This window comes from Homarus americanus, unplaced genomic scaffold, assembly GCF_018991925.1.
Source record: "Homarus americanus isolate GMGI-L3 unplaced genomic scaffold, GMGI_Hamer_2.0 scaffold21247, whole genome shotgun sequence".
NCBI classification, from domain to species: Eukaryota; Metazoa; Arthropoda; class Malacostraca; order Decapoda; family Nephropidae; genus Homarus; species Homarus americanus.
Genome location: NW_024754153.1, coordinates 124,098 through 135,000, shown reverse-complemented (window position 1 = coordinate 135,000; position 10,903 = coordinate 124,098). Strand labels below are relative to the sequence as shown.

The window sequence follows — 10,903 nt, the reverse complement described above, 5'->3', positions numbered from 1 at the left end:
GAATCCAGCAATGTCAATTATATTTTCCTAACTTTAGTTTGAGGTTATCCCACACATCTCCTTGGGACGGTTGGTGGGGGTGGGGGGGGGGAGGGAGGGACCGACCGACCATCTGTTAGCTGGCTGTGTACTGTAGTGTGAGAGGGGGAGGGAGTTGAGTCCATTATTTGAATGGACATTAACTTGGCGACTGTATTTCTCTTAAGTATTAATTGTGTGCATGTACCATCATAAAATTAAGATGTTATTTTTACTACAACATAGTTATTTGTCGTCAAAAAGTGGAGTTTGGGGGTCGGGCTGGGTTCTATTGGAATTAATCCCATATGTTCTGTTATTCACTTAACGCGGTTTTCACTTAACGCGGGACCCTCTGGGTTCAATTGACCGCGTTAAGTAAATTCTGTATATATATATATATATATATATATATATATATATATATATATATATATATATATATATATATATATATATATATATATATATATATATATATATATATATATATATATATAATCACAATGAAAACGTGGATAAGATAAATCTTGATAAAATCACACGGGAAAATGGAAACAACGGAGTACCTTAGCTTTCGTCTTTATTCAAGACATCTTCAGAGGCAACTGGATTACATGGACAGAGAGAGGCTTAAATATACAGGGTGACCTAAAAACATGAGGTCAGGTCATAATGATGACATCCACTAATCCCCACACCAACACAACCGTAGAGGAGCTTAAGAGAAGGGTGGTGACGTGACTAGACAGGTCAGGTCAGAAAAAAGGGACCCACAAAATAACTGTCATACATCAAGATCAAAGGTTTTCAAAGCATTTTTAACCTTGGGCCACTGACAAATAAATTTATGTAACATATCAGTTTTGAACTGACCATCACTAAGGTTTATTGATTTTAATTCCTTAATCAAACTAGCTTCAACCAGAAGTCTTTGTGACACAAGATGATTTGAATACTAAGCTTTTTTCCCAAGCAATGGGGTGATTATTATTCCTAACATGAACGAACAAGGCACTGCTTTCAGATGCAGTTCTGATATTATACTTATGTTGTTTGATTCTGAGCTGCAGTGTTTTTCCTGTCTGACCTACATAATTACAATTACATTTGCTACATGGAATACAATAAACACTTCCATTTACATTCAAACTTGGGCTATTCCTTTTGTCTTTATTCCAAACATCTTCAGAGGCAACTGAATTACAAGGACTGAGAGAGGCTTGTGTACAACATGAGGTCAGGTCAAAAACATGACATCCACTAATCCACACACCACCACAAACACAAGAAGAGCTTAAAAGAAAGGGTGACGTAACTAGTCATGTTTAGTCAGGTAAAAAATATATAAGACCCACTAATCATCTATCCTACATGTACCTCAAATGCTTTCAAAGCTTAAAGGTAATTTTTTTTTTCAGAGGGCTTTGCACTTTTTCTTGGAAAATCTTACCCTGTTCATCAGTGCCATAGGAAGCTGTATCTCCTCATGGTCTTCTGTGGAAGTTACTGCTGCTGTGATCAATATATTATACATAATAGCCCAGGTAAGTACTCGTGTATATATGCACTCCTTCAGTTTTTACCTCTGCTGCCTTGCACTCCTGCTAGTTAGGATATCTGGTTTTAATATTTTTGGTGTAAACTCTTATAATGAGGGAGATGTAGATATAGTTGGAATTTATTTAGTTGTATAATAAAATGAAGTCATGTTTAATGGATATACAGTAAACCCTCGAAGATCCGGACCTGGTAAATCTGGATTTCGGAAGATTCGAACAAAAAACTTTGGGGTTCTAGGCTAAGAAGAATTCCCAAAACAAGGTGAAGGTAGTTTTAGGCTTAAGTTTTTATCTTATAAAATTTCACAAACTTAACCGAATACAGTAATCCCGTGTTTTTCGTGGGAATTACGTTCCTGAAACCCCCTGCGAAAAGCCAAAACCGCGAATACTCTGTTTAGGAATCACTGTACCTGTGCCCACCAAACAGCTCAGGTAGGTCATGCACTTAACCACACCATGCTCTCCACTCATGGCCCAGTGGTCACACTGATCACTGATGCACTGTATCAGCATTTACAAGTATCATTATTTGAAACTAATCTTGGAATGGAAAATGGAAAAACGTAAACACAATTAAGGGGAAATACAAAAAAAAATTATTTACAAGTAAATAAAAAAATGTTATACAGAGTATTTCGCTGAGGTCGGCAACACCTGCATTGCCAGCCTCTCCCTGCTGTCCCGGCGTCTGCCTGCAGTCACGCCTGCCAGCCAGTCCTCTTCCACCCACATTCCTCCACTTGAAGACTTGTATTCTGACAAAAGACAGAAATGAATTGTCAGTCTTCACATCTCGAGCCATTGCTCATACCACCTCTGAGCTTGTCCAGTAAAACTGTTTTTTCAGTTAAGGTCATCACTATTCTTGATCTCTTGGTCACTTTACAGTCTTTGCTAGTAATATTTGCCTTTGATGAGGCTGGCTTATGTCCCGGAGCCATGTGGAATGCACGTGGGAGGACAAACAGAAGAGGTAATCACAGTAGTGTTCACATTACGGTAGGCACGTGCGGAATGAGGCTTCTCGGAGCAGTGGGTGTCTGAGGCGGGAAAGGGTGGCGTCTGTATACCGCACCACACGGGAATATTGAAAATGGCGCGAAATTTTAATTTTTGTTTTTAAAGGATATTTTATATATACAGTCTCTCCTCGACTTACGACGAGGTTCCGTCCTGACAACCAGGTCTTAAGTCGAAAAGGCGAAAATAATACATAGAAATTCTAAAATGGGGATCTCTTTTTCTTCTCAGCACCATGAGAACTCTCACTTTTACGCTTGCCAGCCATTTTAATGGGAATTACAAACGAAAGTTTTGTCAGTACACAGTGCAATCACTAACATCGGAACTCGAAAATACGTAATGTGAAAAATATTTTATACGACCATGGCCGTCGTATGTCGAGGAGAGACTGTATATAATTTTTTTTCTTTAAAAGCGCAAATGGTCAAAACCGCGATAAAAAAAAACGCGAAAAACACGGGATTACTGTATAACTTGCATTGCTGGAATCCTTGCAAGATAGCAAATAATTTGAGTATAGACACATCATATATTTTTCACAAGAGATAAAAAATTTTAGTCCTTTAGTGTAGTACATTTAAGTACAAGTTTTCAACTCGTATTTCTTCATTTATTTTTACTCATTTACATGCACACACTATCCTAAATATGTATTGTGAAAAAGGTAAAAGAAATTGTCCTGAGGGCAAACCTGTTCTGTACTCAAATGTACTGAATAATTGCTAAAATTTTTATGTCTAGTGCCAACTATAGCATGTTTTTATTTAAATTAATTACTATCTTAAACAAGAATTCCAGCAATGTAAGTTATATTCTCCCAAGCCAATTCAGTCACATTTTATAAGCGAAAAACTTAAAATCCCGCTATATGACTGATAACTACCCACTGGGTAATCTCCCCACTGGCTGGTGGCCTCCTCCTCCTCCTCCTCCTCCTCCTCCTCCTCCTCCTCCTTTTCCTCCTCCTCCTCCTTTTCCTCCTCCTCCTCCTTTTCCTCTCCTCCTCCTCCTTTCTCCTCCTCCTCCTCCTCCTCCTCCTTTCCTTCTCCTCCTCCTTTCCTTCCTCCTCCTCCTCCTCCTCCTCCTCCTCCTCCTTTTCCTCCTCCCTCCTCCTCCTCCCTTCCTCCTCCTCCTCCTCCTCCTCCTTCTTTTCCTCCTCCTCCTCCTTTTCCTCCTCCTTTTCCTCCTCCTCCTCCTCCTTCCTCCTCCTCCTCCTCCTCCTCCTCCTCCTCCTCCTTCCTCCTCCTCCTCCTCCTTCCTTCCTCCTCCTCCTCCTCCTTTCCTCCTCCTTTCCTCCTCCTTTCCTCCTCCTCCTCCTCCTCCTCCTCCTCCTCCTCCTTTTCCTCCTCCTTTTCCTCCTCCTCCTCCTTCCTCCTCCTCTCCTCCTTTTCCTCCTCCTCCTTTTCCTCCTCCTTTTCCTCCTCCTCCTCCTCCTCCTCCTCAAGGTAGTTTTAGGCTTATGTTTTTATCTTTAAAAAATGTCACAAAGTAAACAGAATATAACTTGCATTGCTGGAATCCTTGCAAGATGGCAAATAATTTTAATATCGACATCACATGGTTTGCAAAAGAGATAAAAATTTTATTTCTCTAGTGTAGTACATTTGAGTACAAAGTGAGTACAGTAATATGTTGCTCAAAATTATGGCTTTTTCACAGGAAAAAGTGTATAACCAATAGGGGGCAGTGAAATTTTGCTCAAAGCTGCACTCTTCAGGCATTGTTCCTTATACATATCTAAGACTCCATGCCAAATTTGAAGCTGATATGTCGAGGTTTAGTCTGCCGCATTTTCTACTGAAATTTTTAAATTTACCTACAGTACTAGCCAAACAGCCGCTGTGGCGGTGCAATGTTCTGTTCAGTGTTTATCAACTTTTTTTTCATATCTCTTATTTCATTTAAGTTGTCTTGTTGCAGATGAGTATGGTGCTATGTCTATATTGATTATCAGCCTTTTCTCATTTCATTTCTCAATGTTGTGTTACTGTACTGTAATGTAGGGGAGACCTGGGTAAGTTGGCGCACTTGAAATTATTCAAATAGTTACCGTTGACGATAATTCAGATGATTCAAGAGATATTCCTCTCGTCAATACTGATGCTGATTTTGTCCATGATCCAAGGGCTGTGACAGACACCAGTTCACAGAACCGGACAAGACTCCCTACACTGGCTGCCGCTTGTGACCGATACTTGATTAGTGATTATGCTGGAGCTGCCATTGCTACTGCCACCTTAACTGACTATGGCATTATCACAAAGGATGACAAGAGTCAGGTTATTGGACCACATAAGCTGCGGGATGCGAGACAAAAATACCGATTTAAGAGGCAAGAAATTGAGATGGCTAGTTTAGATAATTTGACGTCACTCTATTTTGATGGTAAGAAGACCGCCACTCGTGTGATGATAAAGAATGAGAAGACCGAGAAATGGAGTTCGAGGATGATGGTGAAAGATCATTATGTCATCATGGTTGAGCCTGGCAATGAATATCTCACACATGTGACTCCCAAGACTGGACACGGAAAGCAGATTGCCAAAACTATTCACGAGTTTCTGGTGGAGAAAAATCTAACCCAGCAGCCCATTGTGTGTGTTGGTTGTGATGGAACCAATGTAAATGTAGGATCAGAAAATGGAGTCATTCATCATCTTGAAATGTTACTTGGTCACCCGCTCCATTATTTCATATGTCAGCTTCACGGAAATGAGCTGCCTTTCCGCGCAGTTTTTTATCACTATGATGGTAAACCAAGTGGTCCTGAGCATTGGCGTGGTCCCATTGGAAAGCAGATCAAGGAGTCTTTGTCTGAGCTTCCAGTTGTCGCCTTCCAGCCAGTCAGTTTCCCTGATTTCTCTGTGTTTAATGATGAAGTGGAGAAAGATCTGTCCTGGGATCAGAAATACCTGTATAGGATTTGTAAAGGAGTTATCACAGGTGTTGTTGAAGATGACTTGGCTGCTATTGAGCCAGGTCCTCCCTGTGTGTCAAGGTGGAACACCTTATGGAGTAGAATCCTCAGGCTGTATGTAGCAACATCAAGACCCAGCCATGAGTTGAAAAGAACTGTCATTACAATAATAAAGTTCAGTGCTCCAATGTGGTTTTACATCAAGATACACCCTTACGTAACACACGGCTCAAGGAACGTATTCCAGTCCCTGCTATATATGAAACACCTGAATAGTGAGGAGGAGACGATAGTGAAGAAGGCTGTCCAGAGAAATGCATACTTCGCCCACACAGATCAACTTCTTCTTGGTATGTGTGCAGATGAGGACATGACTGTTAGAGATAAAGCTGTCTCAATGATAAGAAAAATTAGAGAGGAGAATCAGCAAAAGGAAGAATGCACTGGCAAATCTGAAGAGGAGGAGGAAGATTCTGATGCTGCTGTTGACGAGAATTTGTTAAACTATACTGATGAGGAGGGTAAAGATGGAGATGGGAATGAGGATGTGCCTCCTGTAGTCAACATGAGAAAGGTGGTGACTCCGAAACTAAAGTGGCAAGCAAAAAACTATCATTCCATGATTAACTGGAGGAATGAACTCAAGACTGAGCCTCCTTACATTGCTTCTCTGTCAAATCTACAGGTTAATGACATTCTTGAGACACCATTAGTGGTGCCCAAGTGGCCAAACAGCACTCAGGCGGTCGAGAGAGGCATAAAAGTGATGACTGAAGCTTGCACTGAAGTGACGGGATACGAATCGAGAGATGGATATATTAGGCAAAGATTATTGTCTAGGAAAATGATGCCAAGGTTCCGCACAAAAAAGAATTTCAATATGAACTTGTAATGATTTTCTATACGGTGTACCTGTAAAATAACATGTGAATTAAATCGATGTCACCCATGTAAAATTTATCATTATCCTGGAAAACATTAAATGACACCTAATTTTTGGTATACACTAAAAGTTGACAAAAAGTCGTTCGCGATGCGGTAGGGTAAGTATGCATGAAATGGCATGAAATTTTGCACAGGTGTTTGTTACAGCCATACAAACGATGCCTGAAAAGTGCAGCCTGCAACTCAAATAAAATTGTTTTTTCCCTGCCCCCTAATAACCAACCCCAGTGGTCAGGATAATATGTACTGTATTTTTTTTTTTTTTTTTTACATCACTATTTATCGTTTTTATACATTTAGTACATTCATCAGAAGATTCAGACAATCGGATTTTTTTGGACAGGTGGTGCCCCCTTATTGTCCGGATCTTCAAGGGTTCACTGTACTGTATACGAATACTGTAGTGTCGATCTGATCCTATCTGCTCTCCCTATATCCTTCACTTACGGTGTGACACATAAGTGACCCACAGAGTTTCGTTAACTGTGGCAGAGCTGGATGCTAGTACAGTACAATATGGGAATGAAAAAGTTTTCCTCTCAGGGACTAGGTGGTGCACTGAAGATCATAATGCAGTTGAATCAGCATGTCAATATTTCCAATTGTCATGCTAGTTTGGTGGTGTAGCTTTACAAATACTGTACCATCAAGCAAATTAATGGCAATCTTAAAGATCACATTTTTATCTCCCCAGCCATAAAATGGGTTACTCAAGCATCAGTCCATCTTTTGACATTTGTTCATAGTAGTTTCTAATCTATAACTTACAGTAGAGGTGGTAAAGTATTCGTGTTCCTGACTTGGATATTCACCATTATACTATTTTAGTACAAGAGTATATTGTATTGCTGTTAGGATATGTTCCTATGATATAAAAAAGCACTTTCCTAATTCAAATCATTCTATAATCCACAGGGCATTTTTGCATTTGTGATATACAAAATGCAGAAAAACACTGAAATTACTGGAGTATCTGAGGACACCAAAGTGCTTACAGAGTCCATGCCTGAAGATGAACGAGTAAATGAGTCGTGGCCTGAAGGTGGGCAGATAATAAATGGTTTGGAACAAGGAAGTCTTTCTCAGTCTTATGCTTAAGGCACTGCTGCAGCTTATAAAATTCTTACACCCCAATTCAAAATGGTAAGTGGGACTTATACCACAGTGAAGTAAATTTTATATTTTAGAATAAAAAATGGTACAGTATTTTGATGTGTTTTACAGAAAAACATTTTGTTTTGTTCACTGTGTTGTACTTTTTTAAATAACGTATGAACCACTCAATGACAGGTTCCTTAAAAACATTTGTAGTATTTTTATAATAGAATTGATGCACTTTTCACGCTTTAGTGTTCTGTTCATGAAAAACTTTTCATAAATCAAAATTTGTTAATCAAAGCACAATTTTCCATTGACTCGTTATAACAGTTGAGATACGTTCTTATTAGAATGAAAAATCCCCAAAAGTCTTAAAATGCTACATAATATGAGTTTAATGAAAATTTTTGGTGAACAGTACACAACAATTATTAGCCAACAACAAAAATCAAGTGAAATACATGCAATACACCTTTTCATAACCAAATGACAGAACACATATTGAATGACAATCTAAAATAACTGTTCATTCATGCTAATGGAAGTGATTGACATAAGTTATGAAGTTGACAGACGTGAACAATAAACCTACAGTCTACATATAGTATGAGAATGTAACAATTGGAGAATGACATACCACCAACAGTTATTTTAGATTGTCATTCGATATGTGTTCTGTCATTCGGTTATGAAATTTGTCAAATAGTTATGTAACAATGTCTCAACGGATATGTGAAAAGGTGTATAGTACAGTAATAATTATATACTTTCAAGAAACCTGATTCCTTGAAACTTGAGGTGGTTGTGTAGCTTAGGTAACAACTCTTAATATGTTGTTTTAGTTTGTTTTATAATTTTTTTGTTATGCTTGCTTAATGAAGTACAGTATTGAGGTTGCCCCCAAAACACAAATGTTTTTCATATTTTAAGCTATGTGGCAAAAGTGACAATTGAACCACAATGGCACTTTTTACACACAATGTCTACCGTATGTGTTTCTCGTTTCAGCAAGTTCTTGTGCATAGATTTGCCATTAAATAATGTGAGAGTTGCTTTAAGCTTATCTAAAGATATTGTAGCTTATACCATCTCCTGTAACACTTATAACACTACCTGTACTGTACACTGATCAGGTCTGGTACGGGAAGCCCCCGAGATGCCTGTGTCAGTACTTCAGGATCTGCTGATACTGTGAAAAAAATTATGAATATAATGACAGAAATTGTCATAACTTCATGGCTTTGTAAACCCAAGTGTGGAAAAAAAGTGTAAGCCAAAGCTTCTCAAACCAGGTTCTGCCTGTTTATTCAAAACTGATGTTACTACACATTTTAGAAGCTGCTCTGCCAAGCAAATGAAGTTGCTGTTGCTTAGAAATGACCAGCGTAAAGATGAAAGAAATACAAAATTTTCCATCCATCCCCACACTCAAAAAATTATATATTCAACATGCACTTTATGAGTTAACAATATACAGTATACTTCCTGAGAAACTTCATTCTCTTTTCTATCCTACTATTGGAGCATACACAGTATACAGTACAGAATGGGCATACATTAACTATGGTGTAACCTAAACAGAAACATATAACATTTATTGCTGACTCGTATTTGAAGTCTTATTCAAATAAGAAATATACAGGGTATCCATAAATGATTGCCCTGATTAAAGCATGAGAGCATACTGTTTTAGGGTAATCATTAATGGACACCCTGGGTATAATTATTTACTACTTTTTTTTTTTGGAATGTTTGATGGTTATCTCAACCTTTTCACAGGTGTTCACATATTGATTGATGAAGAAGGTTACTTTAACGTATTTAACCACATATCAAAATTGGTAAATTGTAGTTTCTGCCATCATCATAATTTATTATGAGTATTTTTATAGTGTAGCTTGTACAGTCTAAACCAAATATCCAGACCAATAAGGGAAGATATATACATGGTATATCACCCTGTCTGTAGTACATGATTGGAAGTGTTCTTAGTTGAAAACACCACTGTGAGTACAGGATGACTCTTATCCTTCAGTCCTCCACAAGAAAAAAATTAATACATAAACATAAAACTTATACATATAATCCCTTTTCCTAATGAATGCTTTGTGAAATAAACTATTGGTCACCCCTACTATAAGCAAGGCTATGTAAGGATTCCCTGTTTCATGAAATCACCCATCACTGGTGAAACAATAATGAAAGGCAATGATCATTAAATCAATACCAAACAAGGGAAATAACCACAATATGCAGTATCTGTTGTATCACACAACTGTGTGATGTAAGTTTAGGGTTTGAGTTTAAAAAAACGTGTTACAATGTCACTTCCCTAAAAAGTGTAACAAAAACCCACATGAAGGATTAAGTAATTTTTCCTCGCAATTAAGGGAGCTTGATTTTTCATTTATGTGCAAGTGGCATTTTTATGTTCTGTTTTTCACCAAACATAATTACAGTTTTCATAATACTTTTTTTTTTATCCCTTGCAAGTTTAGTTGTTCATCATAACCAAGAATATGAATTGATATTAAGAGAGAATAGAAAGATTCATTTAGTACTATATTTGAGTAGAGTAAATGATTACTTTGGCCAGAGAAATAAAAGTGTTTGTAGTATTGCTGAAGAGATTACAACAACAGTTTTTGTCAAAATTAAAGGTTATTAAGGTCATGGAATTATGTTATGATATTTTAGTCATAGTAAACTGTATTGTATTGATAGTTATTATTTTATTTCCCTCTAAATAAAGTTTTGACATTGAAATGAGTTCTGTCAGTCGGTCTATTCATCCGAGTTTCATAATTCCAGGTTAAATTCAGAAACCAACTTATTACATAATAATAAAAGTTGATATGCAAATTAATATGTTAGTAAAAATTTGCTTCTTGCTGTATAGGACCAAATTTTATTTTATTTATTTTCACAGGATTTAAACATGTAAGTCCTCTTGTTTATTTTATATCATATATACTATATATGGGCCATGCATTATGTGTTGCTTTCATAGAATTATTATTAACCACTGCTGAATATAATCACCTGGCTTTAGCTAAATAAAATATTAAAAGTGGTGTCCATGTTGTGAAGAGGTTAACTCCTAAAATATGACAACTTTAATCCATGAAGTACAGTTTCAACATACTCTTGGGAATAGGCACCATCTTGAAGGGGAATAAAACATTGTACTTAAGTGGTTAAGACATACTGTATTATTAATTGGCCTTATTCACTGTACTCTAGGAGTTATAATAACAATGATAATATTTATTCAGCAAAGTTGTCATACAGGTTTACAATTGGATAATCATGTTTATATGCTATGCAGTTACACAGT

General features: G+C 37.4%; 1 protein-coding gene across 1 annotated transcript in view; it reads left to right on the top strand.

Moving 5' to 3' along the window:
• LOC121855695 overlaps positions 1 to 8,175 on the top strand; it is a 51,452-nt gene extending 43,277 nt beyond the window's left edge. Inside the window, exons 5-6 of the mRNA XM_042350778.1 lie at positions 1,440 to 1,565; positions 7,384 to 8,175. Of these exons, the coding sequence (XP_042206712.1) occupies positions 1,440 to 1,565; positions 7,384 to 7,566 (309 nt within the window). The 3' untranslated portion in view covers positions 7,567 to 8,175. The remainder of the gene's footprint in view (positions 1 to 1,439; positions 1,566 to 7,383) is intronic.
• The last annotated feature ends 2,728 nt before the right edge of the window (positions 8,176 to 10,903 follow it).